The sequence below is a fragment of the Neurospora tetraspora genome (genome assembly GCF_033439725.1).
Source record: "Neurospora tetraspora strain CBS 560.94 chromosome Unknown B0H65scaffold_3, whole genome shotgun sequence".
Classification (NCBI taxonomy): domain Eukaryota; kingdom Fungi; phylum Ascomycota; class Sordariomycetes; order Sordariales; family Sordariaceae; genus Neurospora; species Neurospora tetraspora.
Window position 1 is genome coordinate 2,742,519 of NW_026944385.1, and position 22,737 is coordinate 2,765,255.

The window sequence follows — 22,737 nt, forward strand, 5'->3', positions numbered from 1 at the left end:
AACCGTCCTTATCCGTATTAATTAAGCCGGAATACTCAAATACCTATCCCAAAAACGGATTATTATTATATTTTTATAAATAATTTATATAAAAAAAGTCAATACCCTTCCAACTCTTTAATAAATTTAAACGGTAAGAATACCCTACTTTCTTAATAATTTTATAATAATTACAAATATTAGGGAAATTGAACTTATTATTAGGCCGAATCGTTATAAATTAGAACCTCTAAATAATAATAACCCTATTTCCTAATTCGAAATTAGGTTCCTTCCGCTTCTTAGTAGCTTACGCCGCCTATTACTCCCATACTTTTAATATTATTTCTCTAACGTACTCAATATATCCCCAAATACGCTAAGCGTAGTTTTACACCTATTCCCGGGTTAACTATTCCGTCCGCAATATATTAAAGTCCTAAGTACAGGTATCCCAATCGAAAAGTATTCTTATCGGATCTCCGAATATAATTTCGTAAAGAAATAGTGTGAATAGGCTGAACGACAACGAACGAATCAATGATGATGGTGATGTATTGAGTAGAGTAGAGGTCAGACTATGTGTAAAGTCTGGAGGTCTAAAAGTAGGGCAAGGGAGGTCCCTGTGCGGTGGGGCCATGGCCAGTGAAGGGAGAAGGGAGCCATGGCTGGCCGCACGTGACACGGGACACCTCCAACAAATAGGCCTACACTATCCTAAAGAATATTATTCTATACTACATCTAAAGTTAGAATAACTTTAAATTAATTATTTTAATGATAATTAAAAAATAACCAAAAGTATTAATCGATATTAATATTTACAACCTCCACTTAAATTACCGTTTAACTATATTCTATAGTAGTTAATTTCCACTTCGTCTTCGTTAATTTCAATATTTCGTCTATAAACGCAAATATAAACTACGGTCCTCTATTAAAAATCACTTCCTTTAATATACTATAAATATAGTAAAGTCCTTCGTAATATATCCGAATAACGTTACGAACCGTAGCGTTTTATATATAAAGGGTAAACAAAAATAATTTTAATAAACGGTCAATTATTACCAATACGTTATCGAAATTGTATTTATCCTTTAATATCTTTTTAAAATTTATAATAATAAACATTTACTTCCGGGCCAGTAAGGGAATTAAATAAAATAAGCCTAATGATTTATCCTTAGGGACTTTGCTAACCTTATATATTACATAATTCTTAACGAAGCGGGCGATATTTCTAACTATATATAACTACTAATATTATATTTTAAAAATCGTTCGGGTCTTATTTCTTCCTAAATAGGCTGTAATTAGCGTCGAATAAACTTCGTCAATAATACATTTACATAAATTATCCTATTCGAAAATAATTAAACAATCTTAATACATTAAAAGTCTATTAATTAATATTACGAAATTAAAATTAAAATTATAAATACGAATACAATATTCTTCTAAAAATCCGTCCTCCCAATTAACTTTTATAAGCGCGTCTAACAATTTGTATCCTTCTAATTCGATAGGGCTCCATTCTCCCATATTCAATATTATAACAAAAATTAATTCCTCTAACGACGGACCCAACGCAATAGAAATACAAACGATAACTGAAACTTCTACCCTATTTTCCTCTATAAACTTAAATATTTAAAAAGTATAATATATATCTTCTTTATCTTTTTAAATCTTTAAATCTTTTATTTTCCGGAATAATACGTCGGCGGCCGCATTCTTCGTACTAAATTAATGAGTAATTTCAAAGTAATATTAGAATAAAAACTCCGCCTATCTAATTTAATAAAGGTTAAAAAGGCACTTAATACTAAAATACTCAAATACTTAATAATCGATAATAATCGTAAACAATTTATTCTATCGTAATCCGACGAACTTAAATCGCTAAATTTAAAAAACTTTAATAATAGCGAACAATTCTTTATTATAAGTAAAGTAATTATGTTCGGCTCCGTATATAATTTCTAAAAAGAAAACGATTAAATACTACTCCCCGTTATCTTCTTATAATTAGATTAATATTCCCGCTAAGATTCCATTACTAGTATTTATCCCTCCCCTTATTTTAATATTATTCCATTACTAGTATTTATCCCTACCCTTATTTTAATATTATAACGGAAATATTTTAATAGTAAGGCTTCTACAAATAATCTTTGAAATTCTTCGAAAGTAGCTTAACACTTTCTAATTTATATAAATCCTTCTTTTTATATTAAATTCGTAAGGGGACGTACTATATAGCTATAGTCTGTAATAAACTTTCAATAAAAATTATAAAACCCTACGAAAAATTAGATTCCCCTTGAATTAAAAGGTACAACCTACTCTTTAATAACTTCTACTTTTTTTTAAATCGACAGAAATACCGTTTCGTCCTATAATAAAATTTAGGAACTTAATCTTCGTAATATAGAATTCGCCCTTTATAAGATCGGTTTAGAACCTAACGTCCTTTAGCCGGCAAAGGACTTTCTTAACGTAAAATCGGTAATTTTCTAAAGTATTAAAATAAATAAAAATATCGTTAACATAAACCGTATAGAAATCGTCCAAATTCTCGCCCAAGACCGAATTAATAAAATTTTAGAAATTAGGCGGGCCGTTAATAAACCCAAATAATAATACTTTATATTTAAAAGCCCCTATACCGGTATACAACGTAATGAATTTGTTATCTTCTAATATTCTATAAATATAATGAAATATTTATCGAATATCAATCTTGGTAAATTATTATACTTTAGCTACCTTAGCGAAAATTTCCTTAATTGATAGTAATAAATAGCAATCCTTTCCAATAATTATATTGAATTTATAATATTCGATATAGAAGTAGAGGCTTCCATTAACCTTTTTTACGAATAAAATTAGGGCGGCCTAAACTAATAAACTAGCTTCAATAAATCCCTTCAATAAATTATCCAAAATATATTTCTATATAGCTTCCAACTCGTCGAAGTATATTTCATATAAAAGATTACAACCGAATTATTCTAATCGATAAGTTTTATCGAATTTGATTTTATGATTATATAACCTATATTCAAACAACGTATTCGATTCGTATTTCTTGAAAACCTCGATTTTATTATAATATTCGCAAGGGACTATTCGAATAATCTCCTCGCAAAACTCTTTTTCGTTACAAAATAATAATTCCTAAGCGGGGTCTTTAATAACTCTCTTCTATTAAATAAATTAATTAATTTTAAAAATATTCGTAAAATACATCGTATAATTTTCCTTCTTAACGGACCTTAGGAAAAAATGCCCATCTAATATATATATTTAAATAGGGTAATACTTCTATTTACCTATATCGTCGCACTTTAATTAATAAATACTTTAAGCGTCCAATCCCTATTTACCCTCGGCGGATTATTTTTATTACTAGAATTTCTTAAGTTTTAAAAATAATATTATAATTTAAATAAAGTTAATTAAATTAAACTCTATCTTACTCAAGGGGTTAATCTTCTTAAAAATTATAATAAAGTTCTAAAAACATAATAGGGTTTAGCGTAACCTAACTTTCCTATATTTTCATTCTAAATATATTTAAAATCTTCGAAGGTAATAAGAACTATTAAAAGGTCGGAATCCGAATCGGCAATAGCCTCGAACTCCTAAATCTGCTTTCTAATCTCTCTTTAATACTAGCGAACCTTACAACAATATTAATCCCATATTTCGAAATCGAACTCTTTTTTATAATAATCGAAAAAGGATTAATTTACAAGAATAAATTTAATAAAAATACAACTATTCGTAAAGCGGGCAATCGTACGTCCGCTATTTTTCCTATTCCTTCATCGTTTATTTTTTCGAACTATTAGTAAATTATAATATTCTATATCCTTTTAATAAACGGAGTTCATTTTATCGGGGACGATATTTTAAACCTAAAAATATCTTAATTAATCGGAATCCAATTTCTATTCCGGAGGAAAAAGTAGACAACGGTTCGTATAATCTACCTAAATATTGTAAAAGTCGAACTACCTACAACCGATAATAATATTATATACTATATTAATTACTATAAAATAATCGGGCGGAGTAATTCGGCTGTAAATCTTCAAAGCAACTCGGATAACCTCTTTAATATTTTAATTAGTTTTTCCTTAATAATCGCTAATTCCTTAAACTACAAAATCGTTCGTAGATTCTACTAATAATCGTTTCTTTAATCTTTCAACAAAAGCGGTACTTATAAACAAATACCCGTTCGCTCCTATATCGATTAAAATATTAAATAAAAATAAAAATATTCTGTTATTAACTAAAGCACATTGAATAAGTAAAAATTTTCCTCCTAAGAAGGGTATTAAATTAAATCCTTCCTTTCCTTTATATTTCTATCTATCCTTTTTCTATTACTTTATAACCAATACCTCCCTTCAGAAGGAATTTAATTTACCCAAAGTAGTTAATTTCCTTATTCGTTAACTAGAATTACAATTAAAGCAATTAGAACTTCCTATCCATTCTCGTAAATTAAATAATAATTAACAATAACGACGACGCAATTACAAGGCTTACAATCGAAACGGTCCTTCTCAAAATAGTCGCATTTAATATAACCCTTTTTTTTATAAAGGAAACATTTACCTTCGTTAAATAATCGAATAATTTCTTTATAACGGTTACTACTTTAACGAACGGCGCCTCCGCCTCTTCTATTAAAAAGCTCAAGAGCAGAGCCAAAACCGGATCCCTTATTACTTCTACCAAAATTATTATTCTTACCGGACTTAAAAGCAACTTTATTCTCGTCGGCAATAATTTTCAATACTTATCCAAAATTAAAATAATCTATATAATAAGATTTAAAGGAAATAGAAAATTCGCAATACTTTACGCCTATTTATTTCTTATATTTAATTAGAAGGCGCTAAAACAATTTATACTTCTACTCAATCTTAGAACGTTAACATTCGCTAACTATCCGAACAAACTTATTCTTAAAGAAATCGAAATTACGATTATCTTTTATCTTTAATTTAATAAAGTTTTAAAACGCATTCTCATCCCAATTAAAATTATAATATTAGCGCTACAAATAAATTATTAAACTAAAATAAATCTTTATTTAATCCGGGTAAATTTCGTATAAATTTAATATTAAATCGCAATAAATATAGCCGGCCAAGCAACTCTTAACGTGTAAAAATTTATCGCGGTCAGATAGGTAATAATTGGTATTAATCTCGAACTTATTTTAAATTAAATTGTACTAAGCTTCGAAATGGACGTTATCTTCCTTATTTTAATTATAATATTTAGCCGGGTTAGTTTACTTAATACTACAGCAGGAATTAGAACGCTTTCCGTTATTAGGGTCTTTAGGGGGTAAAGTCGAAAAGCAGGTAGAAACCCTAAAAAGAACTTCGTTAACATCCTTTTCAATACTAGGAAGTACTATTTTTTTAACCTTTCCCTTATTCTTATTTTTAATTATTCCTTTACTAATATTTAAATTAATAATAAAATCTTTTAATTATTTAATGATTTATTCCTTCTTAATAAAGGAATCCTTCAAGTACTAGACTATAGCGGGGTTAATAGCGGGCGCGCTATATCGGTCGGCTAAAGCGGGGACCCAATCGTAAATAATTTTGAATTTAACGCTCAAATAGGAGACGAAGCGGTAAAAATCCGACACGTACTCCTTCTATACTATATTTATAATAAATCATAACTTAAATTCCTAAAATATAATCTAAAGATCTCCGCGGTATAATTTAGCGAACTTTTCTTCAATTAAATGGCTAGAAAATAGGAAATTCGAAAGGAATACTATCTAGAAAAGGACGTTAAGAATAGAGTCGCGGATAAATAACTTAGCGAATTCCTCTATCTTCCACTTCCAATCGTTAGTAACCTTATACTTAATTAAATAGGCGTCGAAGGTTTTAAAGTTTTCAACTACCTAAGTAGTATATTAATCAAATAAATCGAATAATAATTCGGGCTCTTCGTCGTCGTCCTTATAATTAACTACTACATTAACCAAGACTTCGTCGGGTAATTTCAACTAATAATATATATAATATAAGGACTTTTTACGAAGGATCGTAGACTTACCGCGAAATCGTTCTTTATTTAGATAAAAACTATTATAATACTCCTTATTAAAAGATATAGCCTTATATACATTATTTTTAATAATAGGATTGATAAATTTACGCTTAGGAATCGGCTTTTTATCCCTATCGTCAACGACGACTTTCTTTTTAGGCTTCGGTTTAATAACTGTATCCTCCTCTTACCCAGGGTCGGGATCTAGAGAGCTAGAGCCTCCTTCTCCGTCGCCGTTTCCGCCCTCCTTATTATCCAAGAAAGTTTCGTCGCAATCGTCGTCGTCGTTACAAACTTCCTCGTTATAACAATCATCGTTATAATTCTCAATCTACTCGGTACCTTTACAACTACCAACGCTATTACGTATTAAACGTAATAGTACTATTATATTATTATTATCCTAAATATTTAGTACCTTAAATTCTTACGATAGATTTTTCTAATTTCGTTTTCGGTTGGGATTTAACCTTCCCAAGTAGTTTTTAGGTTGATTTAAAATAATATAAGGGTATAGCATAAGTAAGTCGAAAGTAAAACTAAGATTCTATTTATAATTGAAGATTTCAAATAGGGAAAGAAAAGAGGAAGAGAATTAATACAAGTATATAAACCTAAATAAATACCCTGGTCGTACAAGCGATAGCGGGACCCATATGCGGGTCGCTATTAGCCAATCCCTTTATTCGCATCCCCTTTACCTACAGGACAAACCCTATACGTACCAAGATCTACCCTACAACCAATCTTAGTATAGCCAATTAAATAGCTTGCATCCTCTGGCCCGTACCATGCCCAAAGCCTCCATATACCTCATTCCATCGCACATGGCACCCAGGCCCAGACCCAGTCCGCCAGCGCCGTCACAGTCTACTTTCAAGGTCTAGTTATATCCCAATCATTAACGCCAAAATTTGGCGGTTTACCGTAATGTTTAGTTATATCCTAATCATCAACGCCAAAATTTGGCGGTTTACCTTAACGCTTAATGATATCCCAATTTCTAATTTGAAAGTTTTCCAATGCTTCTTCTTTTTTCTAATACTTCCTTTTCCTCATTGCTTCCTTTTCTTCATTGCTTCCTTTTCTTCATTGCTTCCTTTTCTTCATTGCTTCCTTTTCTTCATTGTCATTACCAGCGGGCTGCGCCCCCCGGGACCCCCCCTTTGCCTGCGGCGCTTATCGTCCTACGGCGCCAAGACCAGGGGGACACCCCCCTGGACCCCCCGTAGTATATATAGACTATAGGAAATCTAACCAATCTAAGGTACGGATTGCCTATTTTACGGATTAATCACAGCACGAAGAACTTATAGGGGTATTTGACAGGGGTCTGCCCCCATTAGAAAGAAGTTCCGCTATGCTCGCTCACTTCGTATTAAAACACTTCTTTCCCTAGACCATAACAGCTGCGCTTCAATTACTGCACGTATAGTGCAAGGGCACAGTATGGGTGAGTCGAAGGCAAAGCTAAGATTCTATTTATAATAGAAGATTTCAGATGGGGAAAAGAAAAGAGGAAGAGAACTAGGTATAAGCGTACAAACCCAAATAAATACCCCAATCGCACAAGCGATAGCGGGACCCATATACGGGTCGCTATTAGCCAATCCCTTCACTCGCATCCCCTTCACCTATATAGTAAACCCTATACGTATTAGGATCTACCCTATAGCTAATTTTAATATAGTTAATTAAATAGTTCGCATCCCTTAAGACTGTACTATACCTAGAATCCTCCATATACCTTATTCCAACACCCTCGCGAACCATACTCGTATATAGCACCTAAACCTAGTCTACTAGCGCCGTTATATAACCCCCCCCCCCCCCCCCCCTATATAAAAAACTCATCTACGAATCTTACCGGATAATTATATAAAATACTATAAATTATATTTATTTCTTCCTCGTAATATATTATAAACCCTTCAATCCCTCCGCCTTAAAGTATTTATTATCGTTATACTACTCCGTGTCTTCATTAAACTAATTTATTAATTACTAGGGCGGGCCCGGAGCGTCCGGATCAACTTCGTAAAAATCCTAAAGTACTTTTAATACATATTTAAAATCGGAAATAGAATACCACTCTAAATCTAGGTCTTAAGCCCTCCAATCCGCCTAATAGAAAAGCTTCCTATTAATTACCTTAAAAGCTATAACCTTATTAACCTCCTATTCGGAATCTCCGTCCTCATCCATAACTGGACCGGGGTACTCGAGTACCTATCCCGGGAGTAAATTATTATTATACTTCCTTAAACAATCTACGTAAAATACATTAATACCTTTCTAATTCTTTAATAATTCTAGCCGGTAAAAATACCCTACTTTCTCAAATAATCTTATAATAATTACAAATATTGGAGAAATCGAACTTGTTATTAGGTCGAATCGTCGTAAACTAGAGCCTCTTAATAATAATAACCCTATTTCCTAATTCGAAATCGGGCATCCATCGTTTCTTATTAGCTTACGCCGCTTATTATTCTTATACTTTCAATATAATCTCCCTAACGTATTCAATATATCCTTAAATACACTAAGTGTAATCCTACGCCTATTCCTGAATTAACTACTCCGTCCGTAATAAGTTAAGGTCCTAAGTATAAATATTTTGATCGAAAAGTATTCTTATCGAATATCTAAATATAACTTCGTAGGGAAATAGGCTTATATTATCTTAAGGAAAACTATTCTATACTACGTTTAAAATTAGAATAGTTTCAAACTAATCATTTTAATAATAATTAACAAATAACCGGAAATATTGATTCATATAAGTATTTATAATTTCCGCTTAATTTACTGTCTAATTATATTCCGCGGTACCTAATTTCTACTTTATCATCATTAATTTTAATATTTTATTTGTAAATATAAATATAAATTACGGCCCTTTATTAGAAATTACTTCCTCCAATATATTATAAACGTAGTAAAGTCCTCTATAATATATTCGAATAGCGTCGCGAACTGTAGCGTTTTCCGTACAAAGAGTAACCTAAAATAATTTTAATAGGTAATTAAATATTACTAACACGTTATTGAAACAGTATTTATCCCTTAATATTTTTTTAAAGTCTATAATAATAAATATCTACTTCTGGGCTAGTAGAGGAATCGGGTAAAATAGGCCCGGTGTTTTATTTTTAGGGACTTTACTAACCTCATATACTATATAATTCTTAACGAAGCAATTAATATCTCTAATTATATATAGTTACTAATATCGTATTTTAAAAATTCATTCTAATTTTATTTCTCTTTAAGTAGGCTATAATTAATATTGAATAAATTTCGTTAATAATACGGGTACGTAAGTTACCCGATTTAAAGACGATTAAGCGATTTTAATATACTAAGAATTTATTAATTAGTATTATAAAATTAGGGTTTAAACCGTAAGCGTAAATATAATACTCTCTTAGAAACTCGTCTTCGTAATTAACTTTTATAAGAGCGTCTACTAATTTGTATCCTTCTAATTCTACGGGGCTTAATTTATTTATATTTAGGGTTATAACTGAGACTAATTCCTCTAATAAGTTAGAGGCGGTAGTAATAGAAGCGAAGATAGAAACTTCGGTTCTATTTTGTTCTACTAATTTAAATATTTAAAGTATATAGTACGCATCCTTCTTATTTTTCTAAGTCTTAAAGTCTTTAAACTTTCGGAAAAGCGCGTCCACTACCGCGTTTTTCGTACCGGGCCGATACGTAATTTCGAAGTAGTATTAAAATAGGAATTCTACCTATCCGGCTTACCGAAGGTTAAAGAAGCGCTTAATATTAAAATATTCGAATACCTAATAATTAATAATAATTGTAAACGGTTTATTTTATTGTAATCTAACGAATTCGGGTCGCTAAATTTGGAAAGCCCTAATAATAACGAATAGCTCCTGATTATAAATAGAGTAATTATATTCGGCGCTTTATATAATTTCTAAAAAGAAAATAAATAAGTATTATTCTCTAATATTTTCCTATAATTAGGATAATACTGCTGCTAATATTCTATTATTAATATTTATTTCTACTCTAATTTCAATATTATAGTAGAAATACTTTAATAGCGGGGCCTCTACGAATAGTCTCTTAAATGCTTTGAAAATAACCTAGTATTTATTAATCTAAATAAACGTTTCTCCCTTCCGTATTAAAATCGTAAAGGGACGTACTACGCGGCCGTAATTTTTAATAAATCTTTAATAGAAATTGTCAAACCCTAAAAAAGATTAAACTCCTCTTAAATTAAAGGGTATAACCTACTCTTTAATAACTTCCACCTTTTCTAAATCGATAGAAATACCGTTATATCCTATAATAAAATTTAAGAATTTCGTCTTAATAACGTAAAATTCGCATTGTTTAAAGTCTATTTATAAACCGGCCTCTTTTAACCTTCAAAGGACTTTCTAAACATAATTCCTATAATCCTTTAAAATATCAGAATAAATTAGAATATTATTAATATAAGCAATATGAAAATCGCCTAAATATTCACCCAAAAACCGAATTAATAAAACTTTAAAAATTAGCGGGGCCGTTAGTAAAGCTAAATAATAATAGTTTATATTTAAACGCTCCTATCCCAATATAGAAAATTGTTAATTTTTCGTCCTCTAATCTTATTTAAATATAATAAAATACTTATTAAATATTAATCTTCGTAAACTATTATACTTTAATTACTTTAGCGAAAATCTCCTCGATTAACGGTAGCGGGTAATAATCTTTATAGGTAATAGTATTAAATTTCTAATAACTTACATAAAAACGAAGACTACCATCTACTTTCTTTATAAATAGAACGGGCACTACCCAAAAAAATAAATTAGGTTCTATAAATCCTTTTAATAAAATTTCCAAAATATATTTCCGTACAACTTCCAATTTATTAAAGGATATTTTATATAGGGGGCTATAACCGAATTCCTCTAATCGATAACCCTCGTCGAATTCGATTTTATAATTACACAACCAATATTTAAATAACGTATTCGAATCGTATTTATTAAAAACTTCAATTTTATTATAATATTCGGAGGGAACCGTACGAAGGGCTTCGTTATAAAGTTCCTTTTCGTCGCGGGAAAACGATTCCTAAGCGGGGTCATTAATAACTCATTTCCGTTAGATAAATCGATCGATTTCGAATATACTAATTAAACAAATAATATAATTATCTTTCTTAACGGATCGTATAAAGAAGTCTCTATCTAATATATATATTTATATAGGACGATACTTAAACTAACCTATACCGTCGCACTTTAATTAATAAATACTTTAAGTATCTAATCCCTATTTTCCTTTAGTAAATTATTTTTAATAATAGGGTTTCTTAAATTCTAGAAACAATACTATAAAATAAATAAAATTAGCCAAATTATATTCCGTTTTACTCAACGGGTCGGACTTTTTAAAAATCGCGGTAAGGGTCTAAAGAAAATAATACGGTCTAACGTAACCGAGTTCGCTAGCGTTATTGCAAGTATATCTAAAATCCTCGAGCGTAATTAATATAATCTTGAATTCTTAGTCGGAAGCGGCTTCCAATTTAAGGATACGCTTCTTAATATCCTTCTAATACTAGCGAACTTCTCGTCGGTATTATTTCCAAATCGAATTCCTTCTTACAATCATCGGAGAATAATTAATTTACAAAAATAAATTCAATAAAAATATAGCCACTTGTAAAATAAAGGACAGACCGGCCATTATTCTTTCTATTTATTTATCGTTTATCCTCTCGAATCATTGATATATCGTAATATTTTATATTCTTTTAATATATAGGGTTAATCGAAGCAGATATATCCTAAACTTCGAAATACTTTAATTAATTAGGGTCCGGCTCCTATTTTAAGGGCAAAAGTAGGCGGCGATTAACGCAATTAACCTAAATATCGTAAAAATCGAGCTATTTCCGGCCGATAATAATATTGTATACTATATTAACTACAGTAAAGCAATCGGGTAACATAATTCGGTTTTGAATTTTTAAAGCAATTTTAACAATTTCTTTAATACTCTAATTTATTTTTCCTTAATAATTATTAATTCCTCGAATTAGGAAATTGCTTGTAAATTCTACTAATAATTATTGTTTTAATCTTTCAACAAAAACAGTACTAATAAATAAATAACCGTTTACTCCTATATCAATTAAAGTATTAAATATAAATAAAAATATTCTATTATTAATTAAAGTACAATAAAGAAATAAGGGTTCCCCTCCCAAAAAGGGTATTAAATTGAATCCTTGCCTGTATTTCTATCTATCCTTTTTTTATTACTCTATAACCGATACCTCCCTAGGAAGGAATCTAATTTACCTAGAGTAATTAATTTCCTTATTCGACAACGGTTAGAATAGCGGCTAAGGCGGTTAGAACTCTTTAATAGCCTCCGTTGTCGTAGGCTAAATAACAATTAATAATAGCAATAACGTAATCGCGGCGCTCGTAATTGAACCGTTCCTTTTCAAAATAGTCGCGCTTAATATAATCCTTCTCCTTATAAAGAAAACATCTACCCTCGTTAAATAGTCGGGTAATCTCTTTATAATTACTACCTTAACGGACAACGCCGCCTCCTCTACTAATAAATTTACGTGCAGGGCTAAAACCGGAATTAGAACCCTTATTACTTCTATTAAAATTATTATTCTTACCGGATTTAAAAGTAATTTTATTTTCGTCGGCAATAATTTTTAATATTTATCTAAAACCGGAATAATTTATATAATATAATTCGAAAGAAAGAAATAAATTACAATACTTTACGCTTATTTATTTCTTATACTCAACTAGAAGGTATTAAAATAACTCCTGCTTCTACTCGGTTTTAAAATATTAATATTCGCTAACTATCTAAATAAATTTATTTTTAAAGAAATCGAAATTATTATTATCTTTTATTTTTAATTTAGTAGAATTCTAGAGCGTATTCTCTTCCTAATTAGAATTATAATATTAGTACTACAAATAAATTATTAAACCGGAATAAGTTTCAATTTAATCCGGGTAAGTTTCGCACAAGTATAACATTAAATTATAGTAAACGTATCCAACTAAACGACTCTTAATATATAGGAACTTATCGCAATCGGCAGAATAGTAATCGGCGTTAATCTCGAACTTATCTTAAATCAAATCGTACTAAACTTCGAAAGGAATATCGTCTTCCTTATCCTAATTATAATATTTAATAAGGTCGGCTTACTTAATATTATAGTAGCAGGAATTAGAACGCTCTCTATCTTCAAAATCAATATATTCGGCAAATAAAATTAAAAAACAAATAGAAGCCTTAAAGAGAACTTCGCTAACGTCCTTTTTAATACTAAGGAGTACCGTTTCTTTAACTTTTCCCTTATTCTTGCTTATTCCTTTACCGATACTCAAATTAATAATTAAATCTTTTAATCCTTTAATGATATCTTCTTTCTCTACAAAAGAATCCTTTAATTATTATACTATAGCAAGGTTAATAATAAATATACTATATCGGTCGGCTAAAACGGGGACTTAATTATAAATAATTTTAAATTTAACGTTTAAGTAAGATACGAAGCGATAAAATTCCAATACCTATTCCTTCTATACTATACTTCTAATAAATAATAATTTAAATTCTTAGAATATAGCCTAAGGGTCTCCATAGTATAACTTAACGAATTTTTCCTCAATTAAATAGCCGGAAAACAGCAGGTTCGAAGGGAATAATATCTAAAAAGGAATACTAAGGATAGAATCGCAAATAAATAACGACGAATTTTTCTATCTTCTACTTTAAATCGTCAATAATTTTATACCTAATTAAATGAATATCGAAAATTTTAATATTTTCGACCGCTATTATAATATACTAATCGAACAATTTAAAAAATAATTCGGGCTACTTATCGTCTTCTCCTATATTAACGATCGTATTAATTAATACTTTATTGGGTACCTTCAATTAATAATATATATAATATAGGGATTTCTTACGAAGGATTATAAACTTGCCGTAGGAGCGTTCTTTATTTAAATAGCAATTATTATAACGCTCCTTATTAAATCGTACGGCTTTATACACATTATCCTTAATAATCAGGTCGATAAGTTTACGCTTATTACTAATAGCAACCTTCTTTTCAAGTTTTAATTTTATAACCGTATCCTCTTCTTTCTCAAAATCGGAATTTAGAGAGCCAAAACCTCTTTCTCCGTCGCTATCTCCACCCTCCTCTCCGAAAAAAATATCGTCACAATCGTTATAATCGTTATTAAAAATATCCTTATTATAGCGATCATTATTACAATTCTCAATCTACTTAATACTTTCACGACTACCGACGCTATTATATATCAAACGTAATAGTACTATTATATCGTTATTATCGTAGATGCTCAATACCTTAAATTTTTATAATAAATCTTTCTAATTTCGTTTTCGATTTAGGATTTAACCTTCCCAAATAGTTATGAGATTAATCTAAAATAATACAAGGGCACAATATAAATAAATCGAAAGCAAGATTAAAATTCCATCCATAACAAAAGATTTCAAATAAAGAAAAAAAAAAGGAAGAGAATTAGGTATAAGCATACAAACCCAAATAAATACCCTAATCGTACAAGCGATAGCAGGACCCATATACGGGTCGCTATCAGCCAATCCCTTTATTTATATCCCCTTCACCTATATAGTAAACCCTATACGTACTAGGATTTATCTTGGACTCGTGGGCACAAGAAGTGTGTTGATTGTCCTAAGCTAGAGAAGAAAGGGAAAAGAAATGTGGAGGGCTAAAATACATGGTGGTGTGGGCTGGCTGGGCCCACGTGACAATGCCAGTGAAGGGGAGTGGGACAGACCCCACCACAACAATTTACCCTGTAATTAGTCTTAGTATAGCTAATTGAATAGCTCGCATCCCTTAGACCGTAACATACCTAGAATCCTCCATATACCTCATTCCAGCACCCTCGCGAACCGTACTCGTACATAGCACCCAGGCCCAGTCCGCCAGCGCCGTCACATATAGGAAGCTATTCCTAGATATTCCTACGCGTGTAGTATTATAGTAATCCCTAACCCTAATAAATATAAATTTAATACGTTGAACTTAGTGAGTTGTAGCCATCGTTAGATTCCAAACTTGCGTGATTTCTTTACTACGTAGAATTAATAAGACCGTGCAAGCTAACCCTACTAACTACTATAATTTTACCAAAACCAATTGTATTAATACGATTTTAACGTTAGTATGTTCCTCGCAATGTACCCTATTTGTGACGGCGCTGGCAGACTGGGTCTGGGTGCCATGCACGAAGTGGTTCATAAGGCTATTAGAATGAAGTACATAGAGGATTCTGGGCATAGCACAATCCAGGGGATATAAGCTATTTAATTAGCTATACCAAGACTAATTGTAAGGTGGATCTTAGTACGTATAGGGTTTATCCTATAGGTAAAGGGGATACAAATAAAGCAATTGGCTAATAGCGACCCGCATATAAGTCCCGCTATCGCTTGTACGATCAAGGTATTTATTTGGGTTTATACGCTTATACCTAATTCTATTCCTCTTTTTTTTTCCTATCTAAAATTTTCTATTATAAATAGAATTTTAACTTTACTTTTGACTTACCTATATTATACCCTTATATTATTTTAGATCAACCCAACAACTACTTAGGAAGGTTAAGTCCTAAGCCGAAAACGAAATCAAAAAAGTCTATTGTAAAAATTCAAAGCACCGAGTATTTACAATAATACAATAATACTACTACACTTAATATACAATAGCGCCGGTAATTATAAAAGTACCGAATAGATTGAGAATTATAACGACTATTATAACGAAGATATCCCTAACCACGATTATAATAATACTTTCTTCAATAAGGAGGGTAGAAATAGTAATAGAAAAGGAGGCTCTAGCTTTTTAAATCCCGACTCTAAATAAGAAGAGGATACAGTTATTAAACCGAAGCTTAAAAAGAAGGTTATTATTAAAAATAAAAATAAGAAGATTACCCCTAAGCGCCAACCTATCGATCCTATTATTAAAGATAATACGTACAAAATTATACTCTTTAACGAAAAATATTATAATAACTTCTATCCAAATAAGGAACCCTTTTATAATAAATTTATAATCCTTCGTAAAAAGTCCCTTTATTATATATATTACTAATTAAAATCCCCTAACGAAATATTCGCCGATATAATAACCAATAATAAGGATAACGAAGACCCCGAATTATCCTTCGACCGATTTAATAAGTATATTACTTCGGTGATCGAAAATATTAAAACTTTCAACGGTCGCTTAATTAAGAAGGAGATTACTAACAATTTAACATAAGAAATAAAAGAATTCACCAAGTTATTTATTCGTAATTCTATCCTTAACGTTCCTTTCTAAATAATATTCCCCTCTTTAAACCTTCCGTTTTCTAACTACTTGACGGAGGAAAAATTCGCTAAGTTATACCGCGGAAATTCCCAAGCTATATTCTAAGAATTCAAATTACTATCTCTTATAAATATGGCATTTTATTGGCACCATGGTCGTCTTACGGGGGCACCAATACTTATGGGGACACCAATATTTCAATTCTTGCCACGTATTTTTGATGTAAAATAGCATTTACATGGTAAATTCCAAAGTGTTACATGTACATGAAAAAAATCACAAAGATGTTCCAGAACATAATTTTGTATAGAGATTTGTATAGTATACAATATTTTCAATATGAGATAGTTCTATAGTATTCATCGCTGACGGCGTCGCTATAAGGTGCCCTCGATGTGGGTAAGGTCGATGGGCGCATCTAGATCCCACGGCGGCATCTTGAGTCGTATATACGATGCGCGTAGTGTTTGAAGCTTTAGGGAAATTAGCAAATAGTTCTGGTAATTAATACGATTAATATTTACGTGCGTGCGATTGATTCTAGCCTGTTATAGTGATTAAAGGTAGTCTAGTTGTAAAGAGGGAGCAAAATGAAGGTTGTGAAAAGACATGGGCAGACACTAAGAAGTTTACAAAGATGGGGGTCGTGCACATGGGGTCCACTAGTTGACTGGGCTTGGCACTGTCTTACACAGAAAAGGTGTTGTACGATTACTGTCTGACTGTATTAAAGGTTGGTAAAAAATAATGTGCACGTTAATCCCTAACCCGATGGGTGCGTATATAAGGTTTGGTGCCCCTGTAAGACGGCCATGGTGCCCCCGGATGAAATGCCATAAATATAGTATAAAAAGAATAAATATTAGAGCTCTATTGCTTCGTCTCCTACTTAAATATTAAATTCAAAATTATTTATAATTAAATCCCTACTTTAGCCAATTGCTATAACTCCTCTATTTCCACTACTAACCCCGCTATAGTCCAACAACTAAAAAACTCCCTAATCGAAATGGAGGACACTATTAAGGGATTAGAAAATCTTATTACTAACTTAAATATCGGTAAAAGAATAATTAAAAATAACGGAAAGGCTAAAGAAATGGTATTTCATCCGCGAGCACCCGGGTCGTCTTACACGGGCACCCATCCCTATACGGGCACCCAAATTTCAATGCTTGGCACGTTATTTTGATGTAAAAAAGCATTTACATAGTAAATTCCAGAGTGTTACGTAAACATAAAAAATCACAGCGATGCCCAATAACATAATTTTGTATGGGGATTTCTATAGTACATAATGTTTTGTATATAGGATAGTTGATGGAGGCTGGAAGGCGACAACGAAAAGGGCTTGATTGTAGTTGTCTAACGGAAGAGGAGAAACGGAAACCAGGGCAGCCTAAATACCTGGAAGGGAGTGCCGGTAATGGAACGGCCCAGTGAATGGGCGGCCCAGGGCACGGACTTCCAACATATACCCCCGTACTATATTTATAATTTGAAGATCGAATTTAAGCCGGGCGAATAATTATTATATTTTCGATCCCGCTTATTTAATTTACATAAATTAAATATTATTAAGAAATAAATTAACGATACTTTTAAGAATAATTTTATTCCGCCTTCCTAATCGGAGGCCGCTTCCCCTATTTTCCTTATAAAAGAATTAGGCGGAGGAATACGTATTTATATCGATTATCGGAATATTAATAACGTTACTTTTGAAAGTAAATACCCCCTCCCGTTTATTAAAAACATTTTGGACGCTATTTATAAAATAAAGATTTTTATTAAATTTAATATTATTACTGCTTTTAATTATATTTGTATTGCGGAGGGGTATAAATTATTAACGGTATTTATTACGCGTTTTAAATTATTTGAGTCCTTAGTATATCCTTTCGAGCTCTAAGGCGCCTTCGGTACCTTTTAGAATTATATAAACGATATTTTATATAATATTTTCGATATATATATATAATGGTATATGTAGACGATAATCTAATTTTTTCCAAAAACGAAGCAAAATAAGAGAAGTACATTAACAACGTCTTCGAACGGTTAGTTCAGGCTAACTTATAAGTAGATATTATTAAATACGAATTTTATATTAACAAGATTAAATATTTTAGATTAATTATTATATTAGGAAATATTGAAATAAATTTAAAAAAGCTTAAAGCTATCGTAGATTAGTAGCCCCCTACTTCTAAAAAATCCTTATAGAATTTATTAAGTTTTACTAATTTCTACTATTATTTTATTAAGGATTTTCGTCGACAGTAGCACCACTCTATAACCTTATAAAGAGGGATATGGAATAGGATTAGACCTTAATCTAATAAATTACTTTCGAAATGTTAAAAATAGCTTTTAATAGCGGACCTACTTTATATATATACAATTAGGCAAAGAAGATAATCGTTAAAACCGATGCTTTTCATTAGGCCTTTAGTAGTACCCTATTATAATACGGCGATAATAGAATTTTATACCCGGTAACCTATTTTTCATTATAGTATATTACATAAAAATATGATTATAATATTTATAATAAGGAATTGCTAACTATTATTAAAGTACTAAAGGAGTAGAGGCTAGAATTCGAGGGCGTATAGTAACCGTTCGATATTTTAATAGACTATGAAATTTTAAATTTTTTTACTATAAGTAGCTAACCCTACGCTATATATAATAGTTAGAATTCTTATCCCGCTTCGATTTTTTAATCCGCTATAGCCCCGGCTTTACGAATTTACGCCCTAACGCCTTAAATAGGAAACCCGAAGATATTTCTCTAAAGATACAGGACTATAGCTTGAAGGTATATAATTATAATTTAATTGATCCGGTTAGGTTTGAAGGCGGGTATTTAAAGCCTATTACGGAGTTTGAAACTTTATCTAGCGTTTCTACTCGAACTTTAGAATTTCGAAGAGGAGATTTCCTTTTCGCCCTAAACGCTTTAGAGGAATTTGAGAAATTAATTCATAAAACTATTAACGATAGTTATACAAGATTAATATTAATATAGGAAATTACAGCTTATTTATAGGACCTTAACCGATTGGAATAACGCTTAAATATTAGGAAGAAATTAAGGGTAGCCTTTTTAAAATATTCTACGATAGGAAATGAAATTTACTATAGGGGAAGGGTACTTATCGACCTAAACGATACTACTACTTACTTATAGTTAATTTACTACATTTATTTATCGTTAACGGCGGGGCACCCGAGTAGAAATAAAACTTGGGTATAAATAAATGAATATTAGTATTAATTAAGTACAGCGGAGGTTATTAAAATCTATTATAAGGGATGCCTTGCCTATTTTAAAATAAAGGTAGTACGATAGATTAAAGCTAATTATTTAAAACCGATGCCAGCCACGTTTGTACTATAGAATCATATTTTTATCGATTATATATTACCTTTCCTAGAGAGCCTTTACTTAGGCTAGAAATTTAAATATATTATTATCGTAGTAGACCGCCTTATTAAGATATAGTATTATATTACTATTGAAACTATAGAGGTAGAAGAGTTTGCCAACCGTTTTATCGAGCGGGTATATATTTTATACAGCCTCCTTAATATCATGGTATTAGATAGAGGCTCCTAATTTATATTGATATTCTAAATTATAATTTAAAAATAATTAGCTATTAAAAGATTATTGAATTTTATTTTCTACCCGTAAACGAATATTTAAACGGAGTATATTAATATGAAAATAGAATAGTATTTGTAAATATTTATAAATTAGGTATAAATAGATTGAGTTTATTAGTTCCCCTTAGCGAAATTTACGGGTAATAATATAGTATCGAAAATTATAAGAATAATCCTATTTTTTACTGACTACGGTTTTTACTTACGAATAGGTATTAAATTATTATCGGTTACCCCGTCCTAATTCTCCCTAATATAGTAGAAGGAGTATTTAAAGGCGAACGAATTATTAGCCCGTTTCGAAGCTATTTAGGACTACGTTCGGATTTCGATAAAAAAAGTATAGGACCGTTACGAATTTAACGTTAACGAAAAATGGTCGGATATATTTAAATACTGGGTTAGAAACCTAATTATATTGAATATAATTAACCTTGTTAACGGCTGCCCTTATAATAAATTATACCTTCGATAGGAGTGTCCTTTGAAAATCGATTGGGCGAAATTATATAATATAAATTTAGTATTGCCCGTTAATATAAAGTATTTACTAGTATTCTACGTATCGATAATTAAACCTTTTAAAGAAGGGCTGCCCGGTTAAGCCGTTATTTAAACGGAGGTAAGAGTAAACGAGGGTAAGGTAATAATACGGACCGATAATTACGAAGAAGTTATAGAATAGGCCTTAGATAAATTATTATTCTATAAATAGAAACGGGGTAATTATTATTAGTTTTATATAATCGTATAGATTTATTATACTTTAATTAAAGAATTACTAGTTAATATAATTAATATAAAGGAAGTTATTAAGACCTTCTATAGTAATTACCCCGATATACCGATCCTACCCGAAGTTAAGTAGTAGCCCGAAATTTAATCTATATTGCGGGAGAGGACGCTTTCAATATTCCGCCCGATAACGGTTCTAATACCCCGGCTATTAACGATTACCGTACTATCCGCTATAATACTCCGCCCGCCGACGGCTATTATACTACCCGTTGTAGTATTCCGCCCGCTAATGGCCACCGTATTATTTATTATAATACCCCGCTTACCGACGATTACGGCACTAAGGCGCTCTAAACGTATCGTACATTTGAAGGAATAAATTAATTCGCTAGTAGAGAGTATTACGACCGAGCCGGCTAACCCGCTAGTAAGGGAAAACCCTAGCTAATTTATCGAAGAGTTATTAGTAGAGGACTTAGTAAAGATAGATAAAGTTTTTAAATAAATCTTTAGTAAATTATTAAAGATATACTAAGGGAGGAAGCTCCCTACGAGGAGCGTAGTAAATAAATGGAAGTAGGGACGTATTAATAAAGAAATAATAATTAGAAACCGAATGAAATTAGGGATATAAGGAGGATTTAAGAATTACGAGTAAAGGAATTCGAATAAACGTTTTAATTATAGATAGAAGAATTTGAAGATGGGGATTGAAGGATAATTTATTATTTAATATATATATATAAATTTTGAAGCTCTAAAGCTTCTTTTGTAGGGAGGTAGTATTATAGGATTATTTGTAATTGTGTTTTGCATATATACGGTTCCTACCATGGGTAGTTGAGCCTCGTGCCATTGCCGCCATTAGCTAATAGTATATTACGTGTATGTGCACGTGTAGGTTTGGCTCTGGGTATGGCTTAGCCCTACCTTATATCGCCAGACCTCTGTACACTTCTCCCTCTTCCTCTCCTCGTACAACTACGCATATCCAACCTACCCCCTAACCGTCGCCTTGCCCTATAATAGGCTCGTTATTTCCGTATTGTTATTGAGCGTTAGGAGTAGCCGCTTTAGTAGTCTCTATTGGAATTATGATTTTAATTACAGTTTTAATTTATTGCTTGCTAACTTAACTACCCTTATTACCTTACCTCTATTATCTCTATTACTACTTTAGTTCTTAGCGCCTCCAGAATTATTAGTACCTTCGGGTTTATTACTATAATTAATAGGGTTATGGTATTTCTTAGCCTAATAGCCGGGCTTACTATATTTAATGTACTATCGGGTTGCGAAGCGGGCTTAGATAACTTCCTAATCGATTTTATTAATTTTAATAGAATCGATTTTTATAGTATTATAGTCTTTTAATTCATTACTACCATTACCGCCGTCGTTACCGTTACCCTAATTATCATTACCGTTATAGAAATTAGCGTCTTTGAGCGATTTAGATAGATTACGGTATAAATTAATTTAGTTAACTTAATTATTACGCTTAAGAGTACTATATTAGTAAAATATAGTTATACGGAACTCTTTACTAATTTTATTCTTTATTATACGTATTTTTGTATTTGTATTATAACCGTACTTATTTGCTAATATAATAAATTAGGCATCGAAATCGTTAAAGTTCGAGAATTTGCCGCCTTATTTTAATTATACTAAAGCCCTCTTAAAATGGCGATAACGTCGCTTTATTAAAAATAAGAAATTATATAGTCTAGGAAAACTTGACCGGTAGGCTAGTCCTAAGCAGCCGAGTAGTAAGGGCTATTTAAAATTTTCCGGTAGTTTAAAGCAATAATAAT

At 31.1% G+C, this 22,737-nt stretch overlaps 2 protein-coding genes across 2 annotated transcripts; both read right to left on the minus strand.

Moving 5' to 3' along the window:
- Nucleotides 1-5,299: 5,299 nt before the first annotated feature.
- B0H65DRAFT_507988 (uncharacterized protein) lies at nt 5,300-7,857 on the minus strand (the record flags this gene model as incomplete). The annotated part of the gene is given in 10 exon segments (XM_062828192.1): nt 5,300-5,471; nt 5,550-5,633; nt 5,673-5,677; nt 5,819-5,931; nt 6,073-6,119; nt 6,132-6,151; nt 6,161-6,215; nt 6,276-6,415; nt 7,753; nt 7,832-7,857. Coding segments are annotated over 10 exon segments (663 nt in total).
- A 6,201-nt stretch (nt 7,858-14,058) lies between these two features.
- B0H65DRAFT_422330 (uncharacterized protein) lies at nt 14,059-14,358 on the minus strand (the record flags this gene model as incomplete). The annotated part of the gene is made up of 1 exon (XM_062824398.1): nt 14,059-14,358. A coding segment is annotated over one exon (300 nt), but the record flags the coding sequence as incomplete, so codon positions are not given.
- Nucleotides 14,359-22,737: the final 8,379 nt, after the last annotated feature.